This window comes from Limanda limanda, chromosome 14 (genome assembly GCF_963576545.1).
Source record: "Limanda limanda chromosome 14, fLimLim1.1, whole genome shotgun sequence".
In the NCBI taxonomy this organism is placed as follows: domain Eukaryota; kingdom Metazoa; phylum Chordata; class Actinopteri; order Pleuronectiformes; family Pleuronectidae; genus Limanda; species Limanda limanda.
Window position 1 is genome coordinate 6537603 of NC_083649.1, and position 27803 is coordinate 6565405.

At 42.0% G+C, this 27803-nt stretch overlaps 1 protein-coding gene across 1 annotated transcript in view; it reads right to left on the reverse strand.

The window, feature by feature from the left end:
- Window positions 1–27803, reverse strand: part of LOC133019464 (protocadherin Fat 3) — an 85379-nt gene that overhangs the window by 11928 nt on the left and 45648 nt on the right. Inside the window, 19 exon segments of the mRNA XM_061085954.1 lie at window positions 3639–3897; window positions 5219–5632; window positions 7170–7317; window positions 9580–9733; window positions 11215–11740; window positions 11853–12010; window positions 12124–12255; window positions 12475–13037; window positions 13562–13839; window positions 14609–14806; window positions 14887–15030; window positions 16044–16181; window positions 16272–16486; window positions 17320–17533; window positions 20565–20743; window positions 21882–22115; window positions 22202–22355; window positions 24889–25085; window positions 27799–27803. The exon segment at window positions 27799–27803 is cut by the window's right edge and continues 389 nt beyond it. Coding sequence (XP_060941937.1) covers window positions 3639–3897; window positions 5219–5632; window positions 7170–7317; window positions 9580–9733; window positions 11215–11740; window positions 11853–12010; window positions 12124–12255; window positions 12475–13037; window positions 13562–13839; window positions 14609–14806; window positions 14887–15030; window positions 16044–16181; window positions 16272–16486; window positions 17320–17533; window positions 20565–20743; window positions 21882–22115; window positions 22202–22355; window positions 24889–25085; window positions 27799–27803 — 4310 coding nt within the window.

Consider the following 27803-nt stretch of genomic DNA (forward strand, 5'->3'; position numbering starts at 1 on the left):
GCCGCTAGATCTGGATTTTTAATTGGATCTGCACCAAATCGCACACACTCGCAATATTTCTCCAGTAAATATTTCTGTTTCCGACATATTTCAAATCCGCTTGGTCAGATCGTATTGATTTTGACTCATGCATAGTCAAAATGGAAATGAGTTTATTTCCTACATCAATTCATTTTCCCTCTCTTATACCACTGGATCACAGGATTTATTATTATGTTTAGTATATATTATATGCGCATACTAAATACTATTACATTTATCATAACATACAGACTAAAATGAAAGTAGAATCTCGGTCAAGCATCATCCATGTTTTTTCCACATCTGCACACTCATTCTTTCTTAGCGCACGTCCCAGCCTTCCTCTAAGTTTGGTGGAAATCCATTCTGAAGCTGCTGAAATCAAACAAGCAAACAAACAGACAAACACAGAAGAGAAAGAATAACCTCCTTGGCAAAGGAAAACAATCAAAACGACACCTTTGTTTTCTGCTGTTTCCCAAAATCCTGTGCCGCTTGATCTTGAGCTGCTTTGTTTTCCGCCTCTTTCAACAGCACCTGTGTGTTTACCACAAGTAAAAAGATTTTCTTGTTTTGCAAAACAAAACAGAACAAAAATCCATTGCCGGTGTTGCAAGGTTTGTTTCAAGATTGCATCTTTATTCTAATAACCTCTGTCTGTCGTCAGAAGTCTTTCTCTGTCACATCCTTGAACATTCCGGTTTTAAAAGTGATGCTTTTTGTTTACCGGACACACAGAGCATTCAGAGAGCAGTCTGGGTTTGAAACCATCTCATAACCAAACCCACAGTCTGTGCATGAGGGCCACGGTGTCTGGACATCAAGCTGCAGCTCGCTCAGCCCAGGCTCGGTGGTCATGGTCCGCTGTGTGCAGAAACAAGTGAAGCGCTCCTGAGGGGATGTGAGCGGGAAGGCAGCGCCATCAATCAAACGGAAATAAGAGAAGCAGAGAAACTGCTCTTATTCTGCATGCAGACGACATAACAGAGTTTAGAAAAGGTAAAGATATTTATTTTATCTTTCCTAATTAGGGCCCGAGCACTGATCGAAGGTCAGGTGAGGCCTTATTGAAATTGTAAGGATTATTATTATTATTCAGGCAAATGAATTGGCTTTTTGAGGGCTTTACCATGCTCAAATTCTTACAAAAATTTGCAGAAAGTTAGAAAGTGGTGAAAATGTACGTATTCTGAAGGAATTTTCAATGGGCGTCGCAAAATGGCTCAACGGTGCCCCCCCGAGACCAATGGAACGTGTTCATATTGACCGGTCTTCACAAAACTCGATATACAGGTGTATTTTTACTTTGATGTACTTGCACTTATTATTATTATTATTATTATTATTATTCAGGCAAATGAATTGGATTTTTGAGGGCTTTACCATGCTCAAATTCTTACCAAAATTTGCAGAAAGTTAGAAAGTGGTGAAAATTTACGTATTCTGAAGGAATTTTCATTATTATTATTATTATTTTTCAGGCAAATTAATTGGCTTTTTGAGGACTTTACCATGCTCATATTAACAAAATTTGCAGAAAGTAAGAAAGTGGTGAAAATGTACGTATTCTGAAGGAATTTTCAATGGGCGTTGCAGAATGGCTCAACGGTGCCCCCCCCGAGACCCCTGGAACGTGTTCACATTGACCGGTCAATATACAAAAATCAATATACAGGTGTATCATGACCAGACAAACAAAAAAGTCTTCAGGTGCAATTGAAAAAACACAACAGGAAGCCTGCTATTTTGCATTTAGTGGCCATTTTGGCCATATTCCACATTTTTACTTTGATGTACTTGTTCTCTTTATATTTCCTTTCCTCACACGTTGACTTGTTATTCTGCCAGTGTCTCTCCCGCCGTGTGCCAGCGTTGGCAGCCGAGCCCGAGGTGACGGACCCGACCCCGGCTCTAATCCCACTAACACTCTGCCAAGCCATATTCTCATCCTGGCACCCAACTTTTTAAATCTCCTACACTTTCCCTGTTGTTGTGAGAGTCATCGACAAACCACCAACAAAGAACACTCTCACTTCTGTTGAGTTAAGTCAATAGAGGATATAATGAAGTAACATCTGCTTTGGCTCCTTTCACTTTGCTCATTATTTTTCAAATCTTGCCATTCAAGACAACTTACAACTTTTTAATTGGAGATTGATCCTATAACCTCCAACGGCTCCAGAAACATCTAGCTCATTGCAGATGATGCAGAGGTTAGGATGTGACATGTAACACATCCACCCTGGCCTCAGCCCTTATCGCCGAGAGCTCTCTAGTCTTGTTCCAAGTTGACGTCCTCTGGAAACATCGTTAAAACGCCCACTCACTCAACATGTTCTGAAAGCAGCTTACGTCATTTAATCTTCGTCTAATACAAAGTTTCTCTGCAAACCATCTTGAAGATCGATACGCTCCTTTTACGACTCAGCATGTATGAGAGCACCAGCGCCCAAATCTGAGCGACCTGATTTGTTCATAAAGTATTTAATTATTCAAAAGTCTTTATTTATGCATGGTGCAGCAGGTAGTGACAAAAATATGTCCCCTGCTTAGTTAGTAGCTCAGGTTTTGACTCGTGCCCATCCATTGCAATTTGAATTATTAATCTTGTTGTTGGCTCCTCTGTGGTGCAAATAAACAACTTAACTGTTTCCAATTGAATAATCAAACCGGCGGTTAACACTGTAATCACGCATTAACATAATAAACAGGACATTAGCATGAGCTTAATGTCCTGATAATTAATGGATTGAAATGTAACTGTAAACCTGAGGGGTGCTTACTACTTTTAATTATTTTTTTTGTGCCCACACTCAGCAGGACGGCAACAATCCTATTTCCCATTCCCACCGGACGGAATCAATAATTAACAGGGAGGAAGTTCCCACCACAGGCAGATTTTCTTCAAACAACAAGTCGGACAGAGAATCGAAACATGTGACGTCCACCTCGGCTCTGAGATGTGGTTTATTCCAGATCAACCTGAGAAACATCCAGACTGACGTGGAATTATCATGCAACTCGCACCACTGCCCCTTCGCTTTAATATCCTCTCGTTTGTCTGAAGCTGCACGCGATGCAAACACCTTCTGTTTGAGCCGGAGTCTTCCAGCTGCCGTCGTGTTCACGTAACCTTTACCTTTATATTGTCTTTGAACAAAAAACGCAGGATGAGAACAAAGCACCTGACTTCTGGTTGATTACCCTGAGCATTCACACAGAAGTAAGAGAGCCGAGGGGGGGGGGGCAGGAGGACGTCATCGGTGCTGCAGTTTCAGCGGTGGTACAGAAAAATCTGGTTATATTCTAATGCATTTCCTCCCAGGAAGTAAATAGTAAAATGAAATGATAGCAAAATAAAAAAATAGGGCCTCCTAAGCACTCTTGCTTACTCTGGGCCATTTTGCTTTGAAGTGCGTGATCAAAAGCCAGAGATCAGTGTGAAATAAGCTCTGCTCGTCGAGATGATGGTTTGGAGTGGAACACAATGAGTTCACGGCCTGTGTAATCTGTGTCTGTTTGATCAGAGGCTGGAAACTGTGTGTGTGTGTGTGGGTGTGTGTGTGTGTGTGTGTGTGTGTGTGTGTGTGTGTGTGTGTGTGTGGCTGCAGTCTCACCCTGTGGACTGTTATCTCTCTGTGTTCTCTCCAACTCAAAAGCCCTCTGCCCCCATTCCTCCTCTCTCTCGTCTCTCCCCCTCTCCCCCGGCCCTTGGCCCCTGGTCTCCTCGCCCTCCCAGGACACCTTGTGGGCGGGGCTGAGCTCGGAGTGGCACGCCGACGCCAGCGGGAGATTGGGCGCCACGCTGCACACGGCGATGCCCCTCCGGTTGGCCACGCCTCGGATGCTGGACATGTCGGAGAGGAAGCTGCTCAGCTGCAGGTTTGGAGGAGAACAGGCAAAATATGCAAAAAGAAAAACCCTTTAAGGTCGTGAGAGGATATTCTATATGTTTTCTAATTGTCAGCAAATTCAGTGAGAAGAGCAACAAGTCAGCGACTGATGGATCGATTCCCTCTGTGCTATAGTTTCCCTAAAAACAATTAAAAACATCAATGGCCACAACGGTTTTCACTGGGTCAGAGGTTTGTTCGTACAGAGATCTCTGTCCTGGAGTTTCTTCTGCTCCCATTCATTCGATCTGCGGCTGTGACCCAAAAAAACGTACATTACAAATTCAGCTTTGTTTGCATAAAACTACAGAGCTCAGCTTTTTTCAGAATGAATCTTTATACTTGTGACCAATTTCTTTTAAAGATTTTCTGTCTCCACTGGAGAAAGAACCAGAGAGATTCATAAAAAAGTATGGAATATGTTTTTTTCCGAAGAAGCAGTTGAAGCCGCGATGTGTCAGGTTTCGATCGTGTCTCATCATCTTAATATACAATCTATGTTTCCCTCCCTCCTTATGGTATTCATGACCTTTGACGGGTTTGCCAACATTTTCTGAATAATGTTTTCATTCGACGATGGGTTAATATATTGTAATTTAAGTCTCATCTCGTCTTTTTCCCTTCTGTCATTATTCCTTTGTGACCTGTGTCACGTCAGCCGCCTGCCGGCAGTCACGTTATAATTAGTGTCTGTGTTGCCTGAACACAAAGCACACACAAGTTCAGGACTTCCATTTGTGAAGGCAGCTCTAGATTGTGTGTTTCTGAGCCCGTAACTTGGATCGTTATGGGGTCTTCTCTATTTATTTGTGGACACGACAAATGCAGAAGTTTTCAAATTTGACAAATTGTGGCTTTAAATGACAGAAAACTTTCATTGAAGGTGATTTTGACTTGATTGTAATTTGATAACTCTTACTTTCAGCCTGAGAAGTTAAACTGAAAAGTAAAACCGTTGATGTTTGTATGAACAGGGCCGAACTACAGAACTGCATCATCATCAAATCAAGGAGCTGGAAGATATGCTGACGAAACATTAATATCGATATAATATAAAATGGAACTTTTATTATTGTAGTATCGCAAATGAAACTTAAATGTCGCCCTGACCTGCAGCACAATTCAATTATACACTACACACACGTCTGCTTGTTTCTGTCAGAGCTTGGAGACACTATGACATAATATTAGATTTTTAATAACACACGACTCAATCAAGTTATTTTAGTGTGATATTAAAAGAGCTGAATCTGCCTCAGACAGGAAAATAAAGTCCAGTGGTTAAAACATACCCATGTACAAACCTGACTTCCCTCACTGGTCCTGTCACCGTCTCCGCCCCCCCTCATGCTCTGGCTGCTGAGCCCCCCCGGCAGTGGAGAGTGGGCGGTGGGTCGCACCAGGACCTGAGGGGGGCCTCCAGTGACTCCGCCCACCTCCCCGTAGGTGCTCGTGGACCCCGGTGACCCCCCCAGGCGCACGGCTTTGAATTCGATCCCCTCGGACCCCATGCCGGTCTTGTGCAGCATGTAGCTGGTTTCCGTGGAGATGGCTGAGACCCCCATCACAGCCTGAGTCCCCGGGTCCACGTCGGAGTCTTTACGGAATTTGATTTTTTTCCTGAAAGCGATGAAGAGTACGAGGAGGAGGATGATGACGAAGGCTAAGACCCCGATGCCGATGATCTCTCCCGGGCCGACGTAAGACAGCGGCTCCGCCTGGACGACAAGAGGAGAAACAGAGGAAGGGAATTTTCTGTTCAGGATTCACTTTCACTCAGAATATAAACAACACGATCTCTTCAAGTTAGTGAAACTGTGAAATATTGAACTTCAACCTCCAAAACTTTACGAGTCCAACTGAACTCATCAGATTGGAAGACATTCCCTCAAGGTGTTCCGAAGAGTTTTCTCACAAACAAGAACTGTGAGGTCACAGCGAACTTTACCTCTGACCTCAGAAATCCCCTCGAGGCGTTCTGGAGATATATCGAGTTCACAAGAGAGATGCATGGAAAACCCAAAAACATTTGAGTTGCTGAAGTATCTATTTGTCGTGGAAGCGTTAGAAAGACGAGTGAAGGATCGTTTACAGCAGAGGTCTTCAACAGGGGGTCCGCGACCCCTAGGGGGTCTGTGGAGGTACTGCAGGGGGGTCGCAAAATTTAAGCTTGAGACAATTTTTTTCCCAAATTTTTTTTTCCCAAAAATTTAAATGTCTCTAAGTACACATTAACATGCATCCGGCATATTGTGAGGCTGATATGACCCTGTCTCTTCTACATGTATGTTTAAAATAAAAACATGAATCTGTGAATTATTGTAATAGCTCAGTGTTGTATGCAAGATGTATGTTTATTAATGGCAGTGGAATGGTCACCCTGTACCTTGCACTTGTTTAAAATAAAAACATGAATATATGAAGCCGTGTTATATTTGAATAGTTAAGTATTGAAAGCACAATAACAGGGTAGCTATGATTCTACATGGCACTAGGCCCAGTTTAATATAAGACACAACTTCATACAATATTTATAGTATGGGGTCCCTGCTCCATCTCTCTAGCAGTTTGGGGGTCTTTGGCCTGAAAAACGTTGAAGACCCCTGATTTACAGCAAAGCAGACAAACCATCCCTCGGCAGAGCAGCAGGTCTACGGCTCCACTTCTCCCCCACCTACGATTCTGTCTGTTCATCACCTCCCAGGAGACCTCACATTCACACCTGGACCCACAGATGTTAAACAGCGTCTCTCCACCAGGGACACCGAACCCGAACAGGCCTCTTGGGTGACAGCGGGAAGCCCACGACCGAAATTCAACTTTCCGAAGAAAAAACCCACAACCCGAGCGAACTGTGAATCTCCACAGACAGTCTGACAATGTGCCGCCTTAATTGAGCTTGCAGTCTCAGTGCAAGGTGAGTAGCACTCTCCCCCAAAAGTCGGGAGCATGACAACTTCAAATGGAAACCCATGATTTACCCATTACCACACTTTCATTCATGTGCGGCGGAGACGGAGATACCAGGCTGGTGAATAAACCTTCCGGGAGGCCGCTGCACACTCAACATTCTCTGCAGCTTCACTGAGCATGCCAAGTCTAATTAGGAGCAAGCTGAAAGCACAGAAAGCAATCCAAAGAGCTGAGGACTCTGCCCCCCCCCCCACCCCTGTTTGATTGTACTACTGTGGATTCTATTGGAATCCTTCTCACATATATATGAATTCATTCAGCTCGTCAGGTGTCACACTTCACCTGCGTGTCGTCCTCCGACTCGTCGGCCGTCCGGTCGGAGCAGAACTTCCCCTCGGAGCAGTTGCAGTAGAACGACCCGAACGTGTTCACGCACTCGGCTCCGTCGCCGCACTCGTCCCGGTCGCACTCGTCAACGTCCTCGTCACATCTGCACGATCAGAAAAATTACTATGCATGGGAGGGTGGGGGGTGGGGGGGTATTATTTGTGTCCGTGAGAGAGAATAAAAGTTGTAGACACAAAGAAAGAGGAAAAATACTTTGGTCTTGCTCTTTGCTAAATGAACAGATTATCTGCACAGACGCCCTAATTTCACTTTTTATGTGGCTCTTGAGTTCAAGAAATGTGCCTGAAAGCAAATACACAAAACACAGGCACACACTCAGACACAAGCACACACTACTGGGCGGCTGTGGCTGAGGGGTAGAGTGGTTGTCCTCCAACCTGAAGGTCGGTGGTTCGATCCCCAGTCTGAACCATCTGCATGCCGAAGTGTCCTTGGGCAAGATGCTGAACCCTGAATGGCCCCCCCATAGAATAACAAAGTGCTGCAAGTAGATGCACTGTATGAATGTGTGTGTGAATGGGTGAATGTGAAACTGTACTGTAAAGCGCTTTGAGTGGTCATCATCAGACTAGAAAAGCGCTATATAAATACAAATCCATTTACCATTTACCACACACGAAACACAAGCACACACGAAACACAAGCACACAAGAAACACAAACACACACGAAACACAAACACACACTCAGACACAAGCACACACGAAACACAAGCACACACGAAACACAAGCACACACGAAACACAAGCGCACACGAAACACAAGCACACACAAAACACAAGCACACACGACACACAAGCACAAACTCAGACACAAGCACACACAAAACACAAGCACACACAAAACACAAGCACAAACTCAGACACAAGCACACATGAAACACAAGCACACAAGAAACACAAGCACACAAGAAACACAAACACACACGAAACACAAACACACACGAAACACAAACACACACGAAACACAAGCACACACGAAACACAAGCACACACGAAACACAAGCACACACGAAACACAAGCACAAACTCAGACACAAGCACACACAAAACACAAGCACAAACTCAGACACAAGCACACATGAAACACAAGCACACACGAAACACAAGCCCACACGAAACACAAGCACACACAAAACACAAGCACACACGAAACACAAGCACAAACTCAGACACAAGCACACACGAAACACAAACACACACAAAACACAAGCACACACAAAACACAAGCACACACAAAACACAAGCACAAACTCAGACACAAGCACACACAAAACACAAGCACACACTCAGACGCTCAGATAAAGACGTCAATTCAGACAGAACATCACAAACACACACACATGCTTGTTCCTGGCTTGACATTTCCAACATGGCGTCCTGCTGTGCGGGATCTATATTCCATAATTTTTTCTTGGTGTTTTTTTTTTTTTACAACACACTTACAACAGACGCTCCCTGAGAAGAAAAAGCATTTCTGATCGCACAACCGTCTGAAATTTCGCTTTAATGAACAAAAACTGTATAAACTCAAAGTCAGGCCTGGACGTGTTGGCCAGGGATGTTCTCTCATTAATATTCTCAATTAACAAACTGCTTGGATTCAAATAGCTGTGTCACATATGAACTACGAGTCTATGATTCAGTTTTTTACAGGGAAGGGTTCACATCTTTATTTCAGTTTGATATAATCATTTGTAAATCAGCAGGATAAACAATTTCACAGCCGGTTACGCTCAGCAGCTGTTTTCGCTTGTTCGCAGACTATATCTACTTTAACACTTCAGTCTGTTTATCATTACCAGGAGCTGATAATGATCTAAACAATCTGCTGTCTGGAAAAAGTATCATTAGTTCTATCTTCATAGTTAATCAGCTAACTTTGATTCAACTTCATTAAAAGCATTATATATATTTTTATATATTTATATAAAAGCCTGAAAGCAACAGAAGCATTTTCTCCTTTGAGGGAAACCTGCCCTCTAGTGGCGACTCGGCTGAACAACCACCGGAGCCCCGAGTTTGTTTCAAAGGCAATTACAGAGCTCTAATTAAAACAGCAGCAGGAGAATGATTATAGGCTTTTCTATAGAAATGATACAGAATTAAATTAGAAACACTAATTCATCACACACAATAACAACTCAAAGTAACTCAGTGGGGATGCTAATGTGGGATAATGATGTGTGTGTGTTTCCAACGCATGTTCTTTCACGCTCCAGTGTGTGAGAGAGAAGGGAGATGCAGATGTTAATCGCTGCAGAAACCGTTAGCTCTGTATATACACACAGTAATTAAGGCTCTAAAAGAGTGTGTGAGTGTGTGATTGCCACTATTTTATCTTACACAAGTCCCCCGAGTCCTCGAGGACAGGCACAGAGGAATGCACCCCCGACAGGCCTGCACTCTGCTCCGTTCTGGCAGGGGTTCGACATGCAGGACGTCAACTCGACTTCACAGCGCCCCCCAGTGAAGCCGGAGCTGCAACTGCACATGAAGCCTGTTGGAGAGAGAGAGACACCCAGGATGTGTCAAGTAATGCGTGATCATACATATTAACAGTGGTGTATAAAGTACTTGAAAGCCATACTTGAGTAAAAGTACAGATATCTTACCTGAAAGTGACTTTGGTAAAAGTAAAAGTCACCCGTCAGAAAATGACTTGAGTAAAAGTCTTAAAGTAGCTCATATTAAAAGTACTTAAGTATCAAAAGTATCTGGTGTTGAAATGTACTTAAGTATCAAAAGTAAAAGTACAAGTACCAATATTAAAAATGCAAAGTGATTTTTATAGTAGGCCTATACACACACAAAACAACCCAAAATGTTTCTCCTCAAGATTTATCTCAACTGACTGAAAAATTATAACAACAATATGAATATAATGTATATAATGTATAATTTTACAAATTTTGAACCCTAGATGAGAGAGAGAGAGAGAGAGAGAGAGAGAGAGAGAGAGAACCAACCTCCGCTGCTCAAGTAACGAGCCAGTTTGAGAATGTAAGAAGTAGAAAGTACAGATATTTTTGTTCAAATGTAACGAGTAAAAGTAAAAAGTCGTTAGGAAAAGAAATACTCAAGTAAAGTACAGATATGTGAAAAATCTACTTAAGTACAGTAACAAAGTATTTCTACTTCGTTACTTCCCACCACTGCATATTAATACATGATTTCAATATCTCATCTTGGAAATGTCTCTCAATCTTATCTGTGAAGTGTCGTAGAGTGAAAAAAAACACATGCAGCTTGATGGTCACTATCTAATTAAAGAATAAGAACTCAAGCTATCTTTCAACGGGTCTTTAACAAAGCTCCAAATTTAATTTGCAGAAATTGCTTTATGTGCGGCCAGGAAATGTATAGCAATGACTTGGAAGTCTGATTCCCCGACTCTCATAGACAGATGGTCTGTGGAAATGAACAGTTGTATTCCTCTTGAAAAGATGACATATAGTCTCAGAAAGAAATAGAAGTTATTTTTGAAAATCTGGCAGCCTTATTTGGAGTACATGGCTACACCACCAACGGTACCAAAGGACTGTAACTATTTGGAGCTGATGAATAACATTATTTTTATTATTATTATTATTATTATTATTATTATTATTATTATTATTATTATTATTATTATTATATTATTATTAATATTATTATTATTATTATTATTATTATTTACTGCGTAATTGCGGTATTTCTCTGTGATGTGTCATCCTATGCACCAACTTTTTTTTTTTTTTTTGTCCCTTTGGTGGGGGAATTATTTACTTACTTATTTACTTATTTAATTAGTTTTATTTCATCTATGTGTGTATTTTTCTGCAATTTTCCGTAATGTTTAATGTAGAGTGTTCTGTATGCTCTGCATGGAAAAATAAAATATTCTAAAAAAGAAAGAACTCAAGCTATGAAAAACTCTTCAATTCCTATGTAAACAGTGTATTACCACCCACACACAAGCCCAGTGACGTGAGCACAGACCTCCGGAGGGCAGGCTGCTGCAGACGGCTCCGTTGAGGCAGGGCTGACTGACGCACGGGTCGGAGTACAGCACGCAGCCCAGCTTCACCTCGCTCAGCCCGGCGATCTCGGCGTAGCGGCTCCTCTTGTTCTGCAGCGGCAGCTCGTTACCGTTCAGCATCAGAGAGGCCAGGCAGCCCTGGAAGCCGTCCTGGGCTCTGGGCGCGCCCCTCCCTCCGAGTGCCGGCCCTCCTCCCTGGACGCTGCCTGGCCCTGGACTCGGCCCCTCCCCTTGCCCGGCCGGCGGCCTCACCTGGGCCCCGAAGAAGAAGGACGAGTCCGGGGCGAGAGGCCAGAGCCGGACAGGTGCTCGGGCTGCTCGGCGGCGCTCCACGTAGCTGTCGTCCAGCGACAGGAGGGTGTAGTTCCTCGTCAGCTCCAAGGCGACAGCGTGCCAGAGGCCGTCGTTTATTGGTCTGCCAGATATACCCATAATGCCGAGGGTGTTGTCGCAGTCCAGCTGGAACCAGAGGCGACCCCCTTCAATCTGGGGAGAGGAGAGGGACAATGATTGCATGTTTAGAAATGACACACAACCACCTTCCAGTGCAGCTGTAGCTCAGCAGCCCAGGCGTTTGGAAACAAGCCGGTGAGTTGACCTTGAGCATGGTGCAGGGGTTGACCCGGGTGAACATGATGACTCCTCTCCTCTGAAGAGTCCTGATCCTCAGGCTCAGCCTCATCTCGCCGCTCTGGCCGCTCTCCGTCACTCGGTACTTGATGTAACTGTTTCCAAAGAAGCTCAGGGAGGTTTGTCCTGCGTGTCCACAAAACAAAGAGAGATACAGGATTCAAACTTGGGAGTAAACACAAAAACACTATCTGGATGTGCAGAGGCTCAACACCTCAGACATGAGGATGGAATCTGACCTGCACACTCGTCCAGTCTGTCAGGATGACACTGGCAGACAGATGGCGCTGTAGGACCAGTGCGGACACACTGCATGTCTGCCGGACAGGACTGACCTTCACAGAGCTCCACAGGGGTCGAGCAGGATCCTTCTGCTCAGACACAGAGAAGTGAGACAAGAACACGTCAGGATGTCATCTGTCTTCAAATGATCAAATATTTACATATCCATATCCAACTACATATATATACTTTAATGTTTAGCATCATTGTGCCAAAACATCTGTCTCTTGATGACATCTGCGAGAAAAAACATCTGTGTACACGTAGTAAAATACATCTTCATTTAGACATTTGAGTGTTTCATTCACCAGGGCAGGTGCAGGTGTCTGTGCGGCTGAAGGTCGGTGACACCAGGCTGACCCTCTCTGTGCTGTAGGTCACCGGAGAGTCCGAGTCCATCACCAGGATCTGCTCACACACCCGGTCCCCACACTCCAGCTCCCCGGAGCAGGCGCTGCTCACCACCACCGCCCCGGCCAGGACGCCTCGGACCTGACCCCGCACCGCGGCGTCCTCCAGCTTAGCCGCCAACTCCTGCTGGGAGTAGAACCCCCCCATCCGTCCAGACCCCGGTGTCTCGGGCCGCTCCATGGCCAGGAGCAAGTCCACGTCCGGCGTCCCCATCGCCGGCTGCACGCCGAGTACGTGGAGGGGATCCTGTTGTCCTGGCGACCACTTCCAGCCGGATAGGCCACGTAACTTGAGCTTGATCTGGTTGAGGTGACGAGCGAGCAGGTCCTCCGGGGACATGGAGCTGAAGCGTAAGGTCAGGGCGCTACGCAGCAGCACATCCGTCACCTGCTCAACCTGCACCGACACGTCGGCGATCACCGCGAAGCGCCCATCACTCACCGTGGCGTTCATCTGGTATCTACAGGGAAACAGGTTGTGTTTTGACCCAGGGTATTATCTTCATATAGGGATTCAAGATTCAAGATTCAAGATTTTTATTGTCAAATGAACAGAGATAACATGAAGGAGTCACTGTCAATGAAATGCTTGGGTCACACGCTCTCTTTAAGCAATGCTCGGTAATTTCAACCCAAAAAAATAAAACAAAAATAGAAATAGTATAAAATAGAATAAAAAAGAATAAAATAGAATAAAATAGAATAACAATGAAATAGAATATAAAAAAATTAAAATAGAAAATAAAATATATACATCTAAATATATATCTTTACAGATAAATGTTCAGTTTGTGCAGTAGTGCAAATATTCAAATAGGATTATTATGGTGCTGGTGCACATATGCAAATATTCCAGGGTGCTGGTTTGGTGGAGTTATTGCAGTTCAGAGGAGTTTAAAAGTCTTATGGCCTGGGGGATGAAACTGAGTGTGTGTGTGTGTGTGTGTGTGTGTGTGTGTGTGTGTGTGTGTGTGTGTGTGTGTACCTGCCAGGTTCCAGGCCCGGCAGAGCCACGATGCTGCCTTCCTGCCTGCTGATCGTGAACATGCTCTTGGGCTGAGGCTTCTGGGTAAACGACAGAGCATCGTTGGGATCACGGTCGGTTGCATATATCCGACCTATCGGGCCGCCCGGGAATGTATCCGTCACCATGACAATGAAGATTTCCAGCGGGGAGGCCGCGGGTTTGTATTGGCTGTTTCCGATGACCCTGAGGAACACCCAGGAGGAGGAGGTGAGACTCGGCCTCCCAGAGTCACTCGCCTGAGAGAAGAAAACAAACCGAAACTGAGATATTCAGTCACTCGGAAACATTTATGGACTGATTTAAAAGTTTGAGCTTTAAGCTGCTCGGTTGCTTACGAGGGAAGACGGGAAAAAAAGTGGTTACAGAGCCTCAAGGAAGGTTGCATGATACAACTATAGTTTACTTCCTCACTCTAGGTCCTGTCATCAGTTTAACCAAACATTAAAAACATGTAGAGACAAAGATTGTGAAGCTATTTAGTGAGAACATAGAAGAAAATGACTTCATGCATCAATATTAAAGAACAAACCCTCAAACTCCACCTTAATAATGCTAATAAAAGCTTCTCCAGGAGAGAAATGTGTTTACATAAGTGAGGCTGTAGTTTCATGGTAAAACGACTCCTCACATTAACGTCTGTTCCAAATCCAACAAGTTGAAGAGTGATGTTAAACTGTAGATCAGCTAAAGAGACTCAGAGTCATTAAAAACAAGTGTTTATCTCCAATATTCAGCAGGAAACTTTGAAAGTGTGAAGAATTTTAAGAATTCCACTGACAGCTCCTCTGGTTCCGGAAGCCGGGGATCATGGGTAATATCCACTGTTCAGTTAACCAGTCACCAGACTGACTTATTTAGATTTTTCTCTTCATGAAAACCAGATAATAGTCCAACAGAATGAATCACCATGTGTGGCTGCAGGGGGCGCTGTTGCTCACTAACAGCTACATTGTGTTGCTTAAACACATTGAGAGGCACCTAAAAGTCAACTGATAAATTAAATACCTGGATTACAAGAACAAACTCTCTGGGGGCTTCGGGGCCGATCGCCCGGTTGGTCCTCAGAGTTCCCGTCTGGTCCAGGGACAGAAAGTTTCCCTCGTTTCCGGACAGGAGGCGGAACTCAAAGGGGGGGCCGTTCCTGGGGGAGTCCTTATCGCTGACGGACAGCGTCAGCAGGGTGGAGCCGGGGTCTTGATTCAGCTGCAAGTACAACGAGAGAAGTTTAGATGACACGAGTAGGAGAACACACAAACCTCAGCGTAGCCACACAGACTGTTAACCTGTAAGACGGCTGTGGAGTTGGCGGGGTTGAAGACGGGGGGGTTGTCGTTGACGTCGGAGATGTCGATGTTGATGATGACGGTGGAGGACATGGCAGGGGAGCCGCTGTCGAACGCCTGCACTGACAGTGAGTACCTGGAAACCTGTAGAGGAGCAGAGAGGAAGGAGAGTTCACCAGCAGCTGTGATGCTCGTCTCAGGCAAAGTGCCAAACAATGAGAAGCTTTACTCTCTGTGCTTATGAGTAGGGTTGCAAAGGGGCGGAAAGTTTTCGGTAAATTTTCGGAAACTTTCCGGAAACTTTCCATAGGAAGTTAAGCTCGGGAATTTGGGGAATTTTGAACTACGCAAATTAGACGCTGAGCAATAAAAACATCATTCAAAACTCTATTTTAAAGATGTATGGAATGCAGCACACACTGCAGGTTGAGTTTCAGAGATCACAGATAACTCCCAGCATCCTTCACTCTACAGCAGGGCTATTGAGGCCTGCTGTAGTGTGCAGGACTAGTCAGGTAAGTTTCCATGATATTACTCAGGAAAATATATTAGCATGCTGATTGAGGATTGTTCATCTGTTCATCTAGCCTATTTCCATTCATTTATCCATCAATTGTAAAATATGAGTACAGACGATTCCAATTGTTTGGCTAACTATTTATATCTCTGGCATTGCATTAGTGTTTTTTTACAAACTTTTTTCTCATCTTATTCTACAGAACAATGCCACGTGCACTATCTCATGTGTGGAGACATTTCACCCCATCCAATGTAGAAGGAAAGGCTGTGTACATTTGCAAATACTGTGCAAAGACCTATGTTAAGAATGACACAACGATGCAGAAGCGTATAGTCAAGTGCCCAAAGTTTCCTCAGGGCTCAAATCAGCCTATGACAAAACAAAATGTTTATATTTATGTCTGTATATGACAAGGTAAATACAATTAGTATAAATTACCTACAACATTTCCAGTTTATTCCCATTAATTCCCGTTAATTCCCGTATATTCCCGTATATTCCCGTTAATTCCCGTTAATTCCTGTTAATTCCCATGGAAAGTTTCCAACTTTGAATATTCCCGGAATTTTGCAACCCTACTTATGAGCCAAAAAATCACAACTGAGTATGTTTGAGATTCTCGAAGCTGCTTCCTCACCAGTTCCCTGTCGAGCCGCTTGTTGACTTTGAGCAGTCCGGCCACGGGGTCGATCCAGAAGTGGTTGCTCCGGTCTCCTTTCAGGATGGAGTAAGTGATTCGCCCGTTTACCTGACTGTCCAAATCCTCTGCCAACACCTGCAGAGCATTCAAAACAAAATCAAATCCAGAGTTTAACAATATGAAAAGTAAAAAGATAAAACAATACGACGGGGGGGTGAACGTTACCCTGGTGATGGTCTGACCGACAGACGTGTCCTCGCTGACCAGCACGTTGTAGATGTCCTGACTGAAGGCCGGAGCGTTGTCGTTGACGTCCATGAGCTCGATGATCACCATGGTGGCGGTGCTGAGGGGGGGGTTCCCGCTGTCCCAGGCCTCCACCGTGAGGTAGAAGTCCTTACACACCTCGAAGTCCAGGTCATCGGCCACAGAGATGGAGCCTAACACACACAAAGTTCAGTTTATATACAAGAGATGTCAAGTAACGAAGTACAAATACTTCGTTTTGTTTAGTAGCAGTTAAATGAAAGGGCTCCCAATCATCTGAGGAAGAGGACTTCTTTTCCTCCTTGAAGAAGACCGTTCCTCTTGAAACGACCCAGCAGTTGGATGCGTACCTGGGGTTCCCAGGAGACACACTAGATGTACTGAAGTCCTTCCCAGCTGTGTGCCAGCTATCACTGAAGTTTAATACGGAAAATTCCGCTGAAGTTTGACTTTTTGCACTAATACAATACTTATTGGCATCTAGTTATCATGTCTTCTGCTCCATAATATAACATTATATTCATTATGGCCTTTAGAAAAATGTTTATTTGGAGGAGGTGGGGTAGTGCACTATAGGCCCCTGAGACGCAGCTTAAGAGTTTGTCCTTAATGGGGAAAAAACTCCCCTTACATTACTTTTACTTTTATACTTTAAGTAGTTTTGAAACCAGTACTTTTACACTTTTACTTAAGTAAAAAGCTTGAGTTGATACTTCAACTTCTACAGAAGTATTTCTAAACCCTAGTATCTTGATTCTACTTAAGTAATGGATGTGAATACTTTTGACACCTCTGATTAACTTTACTGCTCAGGGCTATTAAATGCGCAGTATGTTACCTCGGCCACTAGGGGTCTAGGGGTAAAAAATCATGTTAACAGATGAATTAATGTATGAAAGTTTACGTTAAGAAGCAAACAGCTGAATAATCGTGATCTAGATAACAAGCCAGCGAAGTGATATTTTATATTTAAATTAACGAACCACCCACGAGGACCTGTGCTCACCCAGGTTTCTGTCTATGTTGAACTTTCCCATCTCGTTGCCCGACCGGATTGTGTACGTGATATCGGCGTTAGGTCCGATGTCGACGCTGGTCGCCAACACTCGCAGCACGGCGGTTCCCACGGCAACGTCCTCGGGGACGGTGACGGCGTAGTCCCGCCTCTGGAAGACTGGAGCGTTGTCGTTCACGTCCAGCACCAGGATGGTCAAATCCACCTGAGGGGAAGGACAAGAGACGGGAGAGGGATTTGTTTCAGTGTAGGACGCTCAAACAGTGATCTCATGGATATGAACGGGAGTAGAAATACTAAAGGTCTCACTAAGAGACGAGTGGACGGACACAAATCAATAAAAGTCTGCGTCCACCAAAGCTTGAGGGACACTTAAGTGGCCACTGGATGAATGTGAACGATTTGTGGAATTAGTGAGTCAGATAAATGTTGTTTTCTGCTGGAATTCAATATTTGACCTTTTCAGGCGCCGTCACGTTGTCTCTGCTTTTCTAAAATGTTGTTTCCTGTCTTGTTTGAGGTTGTTTGTGTCCTGGTTTTGTGTCATTTTTGTCTTTGGTGGAACACATTTGATTTCTGTTCATTGAGGGTGTTGTAAATTAGATGCACAGTCTATAATTCATGCTAATCATGGCAGGATTCAAATGGCTCCGTCAGATCATATTTCAACATGAAATACAAGAGCAGAAACGCCACCGGTAGGCGTGACGTCTGTGATCCACTTTCCAATCGAAACACAGGCATAGTGACATTTTATGACATTTATTCTCCGTCTACACTAATAACGTGGATCCGTGCCGTGTTTACAAAGCGACTGAATCCTTTGCCCGTGAGTCGGAAAAATTCTACTGAATCTATCTTTATTACGGGTTTTCTATCATATTTGAAAAACAGTGTTGGTGAGCGAGAGCGGATTCTAAACACAAAGTTAGGAAGTTATTTTCAGTTGTGAGTTTATGACTTGTTCTAACGTCACACACACACACACACACACACACACATCTTTCCTCATTCCACCCGCTGCACAACTACAGAGCTGGAAGACGAATTTCCATCTTAATTAAAAATCTACCAGGTTCCTTATCTGATCTCCTCAGTAAACAACATGTGTTTATTGACGTGTGCAGACGGAAACTCAGCGTGTGCAGATCCCTGATGACTCCATCCCCGACCCCCCCCGACCCCCCCGCTGACTGATCTGCACTCTAACATGTACTGTATGGATTCTGAGAGGACTGATACTGCAGTGACCTAAATGGAAACACATGTCCTAAGCAGCAGGTCACTGGTTTGTCACCCCCGCCCGCCCCCTCTTCTCTCCCTACGTGTCCGTTTCACTTTTTAATTAACACGAAAAGCCCAAAAATACATTTAAAAAACCCTGATTTAATTGATAATATTGTTAATTACTGAGTTAATCTGATTGAATTACTTCAAAAACTTTACAGGGACCATGCGCATTAATAGACATTTCTGCAAATGAGCCAGTTTAGAAATCTGTATTATTATTATCATTATTATATCCATTCACATTATTTCAGAATTATTTTTCTACTAATAATTAACACGAAAAGCCCAAAAATACATTAAAAAACCCTGATTTAATTGATAATATTGTTAATTACTGTTTAATTATATCCTTTCACATTATTTCAGAATTATTTTTCTACTTATAATTAACACGAAAAGCCCAAAAATACATTAAAAAAACCTGATTTAATTGATAATATTGTTAATTACTGTTTTATTATATCCTTTCACATTATTTCAGAATTATTTTTCTACTTATAATTAACACGAAAAGCCCAAAAATACATAAAAAAAACCCTGATTTAAGTGATAATATTGTAAATCACTGTGTTAATCACTCTTCATCAGATTGAATTACTTCGAATACTTTACAGGGACCATGAACATTAATAGACATTTCTGTAAATGAGCCAGTTTAGAAATCTGTATTATTATTATCATTATTATATCCTTTCACATTATTTCAGAATTATTTTTCTACTTATAATTAACACGAAAAGCCCAAAAATACATTAAAAAACCCAGATTAAATTGATAATATTGTTAATTACTGTTTTAATCACTCTTCATCTGATTGAATTACTTTACAGGGACCATGCACATTAATAGACATTTCTGTAAATGAGCCAGTTTAGCAATCTCTATTATTATTATCATTATTATATCCTTTCACATTATTTCAGAATTATTTTTCTACTTATAATTAACACGAAAAGCCCAAAAATACATTAAAAAAACCTGATTTAATTGATAATATTGTTAATTACTGTTTTATTATATCCTTTCACATTATTTCAGAATTATTTTTCTACTTATAATTAACACGAAAAGCCCAAAAATACATAAAAAAAACCCTGATTTAAGTGATAATATTGTAAATCACTGTGTTAATCACTCTTCATCTGATTGAATTACTTCGAATACTTTACAGGGACCATGAACATTAATAGACATTTCTGTAAATGAGCCAGTTTAGAAATCTGTATTATTATTATCATTATTATATCCTTTCACATTATTTCAGAATTATTTTTCTACTTATAATTAACACGAAAAGCCCAAAAATATATAAAAAAAACCCTGATTTAATTGATAAATATTGTTTATTACTGTTTTAATCACTATTCATCTGATTGAATTACTTCGAAAACTTTACAGGGACCATGCACATTAATAGACATTTCTGTAAATGAGCCAGTTTAGAAATCTGTTTTATTATTATCATTATTATATCCTTTCACATTATTTCAGAATTATTTTTCTACTTATAATTAACACGAAAAGCCCAAAAATACATTAAAAAACCCTGATTTAATTGATAATATTGTTATTTACTGTTTAATTATATCCTTTCACATTATTTCAGAATTATTTCCTACTTATAATTAACACGAAAAGCCCAAAAATACATTAAAAAAACTCTGATTTAATTAAAAGTATTGTTAATTACTGTGTTAATCACTCTTTATCTGATTGAATAACTTAGAAAACTTTACAGGGACCATGGACATTAATAGACATTTCTGTAAATGAGCCAGTTTAGAAATCTGTTTATTATTATCATTATTATATCCTTTCACATTATTCCAGAATTATTTTTCTGCTTATATTTTATGGGATCATAAGAACTCTACCTGGGTTTAATTGATAAACTGGACAGCATCAAAACTACTGAGACCAGATGTGTGTCAGATCTGAGACCATACCTGTGAGGACAGTGCCCCCTGTTGGCCGGCCTGGTCAGTGGCCTGGACGCGGACCCGATACGAGTCTCTGCTCTCCCGGTCCAGAGACTTCTCCAGGATCACCATCCCAGACACGGCATCGATGGAGAAGAAGCCGCTGACCGAGTCCAGCAGAGAGTAAACCACCGTGCGGTTCAGACCTGGAGACGACACGAGACAAACGTTCAGGAGACAGACGTTCAGGAGACAGACGTTCAGGAGACAAACGTTCAGGGGACAGACGTTCAGGAGACAGACGTTCAGGGGACAGACGTTCAGGAGACAGACGTTCAGGAGACAAACATTCAGGGGACAGACATTCAGGGGACAGACGTTCAGGGGACAGACGTTCAGGAGACAGACGTTCAGGAGACAGACGTTCAGTAGACAGACGTTCAGGAGACAGACGTTTAGGGGACAGACGTTCAGGAGACAGACGTTCAGGAGACAGACGTTCAGGGGACAGACGTTCAAGAGACAGACGTTCAGGGGACAGACGTTCAGGGGACAGACATTACCTTACATTACATTTCATATAGCTGACGCTTTTATCCAAAGCATCTTACAATAAGTGCATTCAACCCCGAGGGTACGAACCAAGAACAACAAGAATCAAGAAAGTACAAATTTTTCAAAAATAAAGCAAAACTACAAAATGCTATAAGAGCCATTTAAGTGCTACTAAATTGTTAGTTTCAAAAATTGTTAGTAATTTTTTTTACATTTTTTTATTCAAGGTATGGTCTGAAGAGGTGTGTTTTTAGTTTGAGGCAGAAGCTGTGTAAACTTCCTGATGTCTGGATGTCGATGGGGAGCTCATTCCACCATTTAGGAGCACGAACAGCTCAAAAGTCGTGATTTTGATGAGTGTTTAGCAGTGAAGGAGCAACGAGCCGATTGGCCGAAGCAGAGCGGAGTGAACGGGCTGGGGTGTAAGGTTTGACCATGTCCTGGATGTAGACTGGACCGGATCCTTTCACAGCACGGTACACAAGTACTAATGTTTTGAAGCGGATGCGGGCGGCCACTGGTAACCAGTGGAGGGAGCGGAGGAGCGGAGTAGACCTTCTCCTTCATGTTCATGTGAATCCTTCTTTCCATCAGAGAGAGAGAGAGAGAGACGATGGATACGTGCACTAATTGCATGTGACACCTTTGCAATAGAGTATCTCGCCCATGTCCCCGTCAGCACTCTGGCTGCTCTGTGACTCGGTGGATTGCTTTCCCTGCACGTAGGACACTTCCTGTGCTCGTTATCCACCACCCACCCCCCCCCCCCCCCCACATACAGTGTCTCACCTTCATCGGGGTCGCTGGCCTGCAGGCGGGTGAGCAGCGCCTTGGGGGCTGCGTTCTCGAACACGCTGGCCAGGTAATGAGGGGAGGAGAAGGAGGGGGCGTTGTCGTTCACGTCCAACAGCTTGAGGGAAATGTCCGAGCGGCAGAACAGGCCCCCCCCGTCGGTGGCCTGGGCGATGAGCTTGTAGGTGGGGGTCATCTCCCGGTCCATGACGGTGGCCGTACGCAGCTCACCTGACGGGACACAAACAGGGAGACGTGTGTGTTTAGGAGGGGACTAATTAACGACAAACCCGGAGAGGAAGGATAATTGGACGTACCGGTGTTTGCGTCCATGTAGAAATCTTCGACCCCGATGCCAAAGAGGGAATATTGAATCTCTGCACTGGAGCCTGAGTCAGCGTCTGTGGCGCCCACTGTCAGAATGCCCTTGTTAGTCGGAATGTCCTCGGGAAACGAGGCGCTGTACACCGCCTGTCACAAGACACACACACACACACACACACACACACACACACACACACACACACACACACACACAACACACACACACACACACACAAACACACAGTGGACGTCAATTCCTGACAAAAATAAAATACATCTGTCCAGCACATCAAAAACACATTAAAGTGTCGGCCCGCTGCAGCCATTATCCCGGCTGACAGAACGAGCACAACATGGGGGGGGGTGGGGGTGGGGGTGGGGGTGTGGCCTTTAGTGACCCTGCTCCTCTCCTGCCCGCACGAGTTCACCAAACACGCACAGCAACAAACTGCACCGTGTCACAGCTCAGTGCAGTCGGCTGCTTCTGCTCCATCACATCCTGTTAATGAGCTAATGTACGAGATGAAATTAAGAAAATTGCTTTTTCACTATTTGTTGGGGGGGGGGGGGGGGGGACAATCAAGTTGAAGACACTGGACATTAGGAAAATTGGAAACAACAAAAAGAACATTGAATTTAATGAAGTTTGCCATTTTATAGACTAGACACCTCATATATATTCAACTGATTAATAATACCGGTTACATCGTTAAAACTTTTTAAATAATCGTCATGAAGCAATTAAAACTGAAATCACTGAGAGAACTGCTTCATACTAACAGTCTTAATATGGCTTGTACTAGAACTACTGTAATACTGCCAATACTACTACTACACACTACTACACACACTCCTGATATGACTGCACTGCCACATCTGCCTCTTAGTTTAAGATCCCATTAAATCCAGTAATTTATTTCCACTTTCTCAGTAACATCGAGCATTTTCAACATTGTCTTTGACATTTCAGAGAATAATGAATCCTGATTTAAAAACATCTGAAGTATTTAGTTTGCTCACAACTTTACAAACGATTCTGTGTTCTACGTTGTTAACAGTTTAAACTGCAGCTTTTCCGCTTGATATCTTTTATGCTGTTATTTATCACCGTGTTAAGTTTATTTCACTCGAGCAGATTCACATTGTTAAGAGAGTTTATTTTATATTCCTACAATAAGAACTAGACAATCATGTGAAGTTCCTCATTTTATATCGTAACCTTGTTTGTTTTCCTGTGCGATAAACATCCAATTTATTATTATAAATATTATAATTTCTAAAACTATAGCCACTGGTGTGATTTTTGTTTTTAGTCCACCATGATAAATGGGTTAAGGGCAGAGGATGTCACACCATGTTAAAGCCCTATGAGACAAATTGTGATTTGTGAATATGGGCTTTACAAATCAAATTTGATTGATTGATTGATTGATTGATAAATACTCTCTAACATGCTGTCTTACTATGAGATGAACAGGTAGAACTACTGCCACATTAATAATGAAGTGCTAACAGCCCAGTTACTGTACAGAGTCTGACACTTAGCGTCTTTAGATTCAGTCGATGCAGTTTAAAGTCAGAGAAACCACTTTGTGAAACCCGGTGCCGACTTATCTGAGAACAGAAGGAATAGAAGAGGAGAACAGGGAGACGGGCAGAATTGATTTCAAAGAGAATTAGTACGAGTTTAAAGTGAGAACGAAAGTTTCTCAACTAATTATGTGCAATTGAAGAACTGCAGAACTCTCCTAAATGAAAAGGGATATTCCTCGAAGACCGTGCGGCCCAATTATCTTCTCCTTTCACTGGGATCTTCCTCCAGTGCACCAGCTCGTGCCTCAGTATTAAAACTCATTTTAGCATGACTCCGAAAGTTGCAAGGCAGGAAACAGTTAAATGAGCTAAAGTAGATTGTTTTTTAATGACTTATACTTTGGTTTGGGTCTTATTTTCCATTTGAAGAGCACTGCTATCTAATCTGAATGTTTCCAACACTTGCATCATTTGTTTGATCATAAACTCCAGGAAATCAGTTGATATGAGCCATTCACAAACATATTTGCATTTATCAAAACTTTGTCTCTACATGATACTAATATATGTTTTTAAATCAGGTTCTATATATTAAGTTGTGTTTTCATTTTATCTATAGGTATTCATAATAAAGTTTATTGACACTGTAAAATAAAAATCAAGCCTCCATTACATTTATTTGTTGTGAGAGTTCTATAATGAAATCTTAGGAATCATTGCCTTTTTTCCTAAAATATATAATTAGATATCTTAAAATATTTACTCCCTCACGTAAGTATCGGCATCAGCCATTAAAAAAATCCATATCGGTCAGGCTCTGCTTGTGTTTATCATTTTGTGTGTGTGTGTTTGTCCTCATTCCACTGTGTGTCTTTAAAGTAATGTAAGAATAAAGTTGAGTGCAGCTTTAAAACCTTGATTTCTGCACGTTCCTAATTCTTCCTGTACACTAACTGTGTCACTGAATGTATTTCTAGGTTGTGATTTCACACAAAACACTAATTGGATTGTGGTTCGCCTGGAAACAAACAGCGATTAAAGACAAGTATTAAAACAAATCAAATAAAAAAGTTTATCTCGCCACGGTCGGCTTGATGTTTGTGTTTGCTTCTCATTTCACTCGTCTCCACGTCTTTTCATCTCTGACCTGGTTGCAGATGGGACTGTTGTCGTTGGCGTCCATGACAGTGACTTCCACTGCCGTGCGGGCGACGTAGAGGCCGTCGCTGGCTGTGATGTTGAGCAGATACCAGTCCTGCAGCTCCCGGTCCAGCAAGCCGCTCACATACACCTTCCACTCGCCCTGAACCGGCGCCAGGCCGAACACGCCCCGCGGGTTCCCCCCTGCGGATCAGAAGCACCAGGATTAAACTGCTGACGCCACCAGGGGAAAAGAAAGAGGTGAAGTTGTGTTTCTGACAAAAAGCGAGAAGTCGTATTAGTCCACAAGATCAATAAACACCAGTCCCCCCGTTTACCCCACCCACACACAAACATACGCATTTGGTGCAATCAATAAACATCTATCATCAAAGTGTAGAATCCGGCTGCTGGTGTAGCAGCCACTGGCCTTTCCAAGTTTAAAACTCTGACCTTTTATTACAACGCTTCCATTAGGCCAATCAGTATTTCTGTAAATGCCAGAGCGGCCGAGCCAAAGTGTATCATCCTCAGTCATTATCAGCCGCTGCCACGGGAATGGAAAACATCCAGCTCAGCATCAAGGTGAGAGTTTTTTTTATTTTTTTTTATTTTACGACTGCCATAAAAAAAAAGAAGTGACCACACAAAGTCATGCGTGACTGTGAGAAACGACCACTTACTTTGGAATCTCCAGCTCATAGAGGAGTCGTAAAAGCGTCTTGCAGGATAAGGCGGCGTTTAGTTTTCAGTTTTATGTCGGTCTTATTTGTGTTTTTATTTCCGTTTGCTAATATCTACAACGAGCTGAGACGCTGCAAACTGTGCACGACACCATCTTAAAAATAAAACGAATAATAAAGTGCGACAGAAGTGGCGTTAAATGAGCGTTAATATGACTAAGACTTTTAAGACCCAGGAGGTAATATTCTAAGATGTTTACAACTTTCTAAGGCCTGAAATTCCGATTATCTTTTTTAGGGCCCATGTGGAGAACCCTGGTTTTAGATACACAAATAATAGAGGATATAAAAAACTGATATAGAATCATATGTCTAATTTAGAGTAGAAGTTTCCAGGCTGTTTGTTTTTAACTGAAAACTAAAGAGTAAAATCTAAAACTCTTTTCTTTTTGCTTTTGCTTAAGTGTAGTCAAATTAAAAGATAATATAAAAAACACAAGGTTTGACATTTGAGTAAGAATTCATAAAATATTTGACCTGAGACGCTGCAAACTGTGCACGACACCATCTTAAAAATAAAACGAATAATAAAGTGCGACAGAAGTGGCGTTAAATGAGCGTTAATATGATTAAGACCTTTAAGACCCAGGAGGTAATATTCTAAGATGTTTACAACTTTCTAAGGCCTGAAATTCAGATTATCTTTTTTAGGGCCCATGTGGAGAACCCTGGTTTTAGATACACAAATAATAGAGGATAGAAAGACTGATATAGAATCATATTTCTACTTTGAAGTAGAAGTTTCCAGGCTGGTTGTTTTTAACTGAAAACTAAAGGAATAAAATCTTTTCTTTTTGCCCTTGCTTGAAATGTTGTAGATTTTACAAACCTAAGTGCAGTCAGATTAAAAGATAATATAAAAAACAAAAGGTTTGACATTTGAGTAAGAATTCATAAAATATTTGACCTGAGACTGCAAACTGTGCACGACACCATCTTAAAAATAAAACGAATAATAAAGTGCGACAAAAGTGGCGTTAAATGAGTGTTAATATGATTAAAACCTTTAAGACCCAGGAGGTAATATTCTAAGATGTTTACAACTTTTTAAGGCCTGAAAATCTGATTATCTTTTTTAGGGCCCATGTGGAGAACCCTGGTTTTAGATACAAAAATAATAGAGGATAGAAAAACTGATATAGAATCATATGTCTAATTTAGAGTAGAAGTTTCCGGGTTTTTTGTTTTTAACTGAAAACTAAATATAAAGCAAAAACTCTTTTCTTTTTGCTCTTGCTTGAAATTTTGTAGATTTTACAAACCCTAGTGTAGTCAAATTAAAAGATATTATAAAAAACAAAAGGTTTTATATTCGGGCTCCCAGAGAACCATAACCGGTTTTCCTCTACTCAATTAGACATTTAAGCTTTTACTTCCTTACTGGCAAGACGCCACCTTCTTCTCTACTGGAAGTCGACTAAAGCTCCCTCCAGTACTCAGTGGCTCAACGACACCATGTCTTTTCTAAAGCTGGAATGATCAGATATTCAGTGAAAGGTAGCTCTAACAAATTTTATAATAAGTGGCTTCCCTTTCTTCCATTCTTCCATTCTCTCCAGTCCCTGCCCCCGGTTGACGGACACCCCCCTCTCTCTTTTCTCTCTTTCTTCTTCCTTTTTATTTATTCATTTACTTATTCTTTTTTTTTTACTTTTAAAATGTTTTATTTTCTTATTTTATTTTCTTATTTTTTCTTTTAATTTATTTATACTGTGCATCTTTAATAATTAATTATGATTTAATAGAATTTTCAGTTATCTATCTATCATTATTATTATTATTTTCATTGAGTTGTGTAATGTATTGTTCGCATGACCACGTTCATGTGGTCCATAAAATAAGAAAAACATCCTAGGAGGAAGACTGTGTATACCTTACTCTTAATCCATTGTGATGCACAGTGTTTTTTATGTTGTCAATGTCTCTATATATTGTTAATTGTCGTATTAAGATTTTGTGATACCCAATGTAAATTTGACATTGATTCCTGTTCTACTGTGCCATACCTCCTAATACAAATATTAAAAAAAAAAAAAAAAAAAAAAGGTTTGACATTTGAGTTAGAATTCATAAAAGATTTGACCTTTAATAATCACGTCTGTGCGACTCATTATCTCAGTGAACCTTTTTATCTCTGCAGAGGTCGTTGATCCGCATCATCAGCGTTTCCTCACCTGTG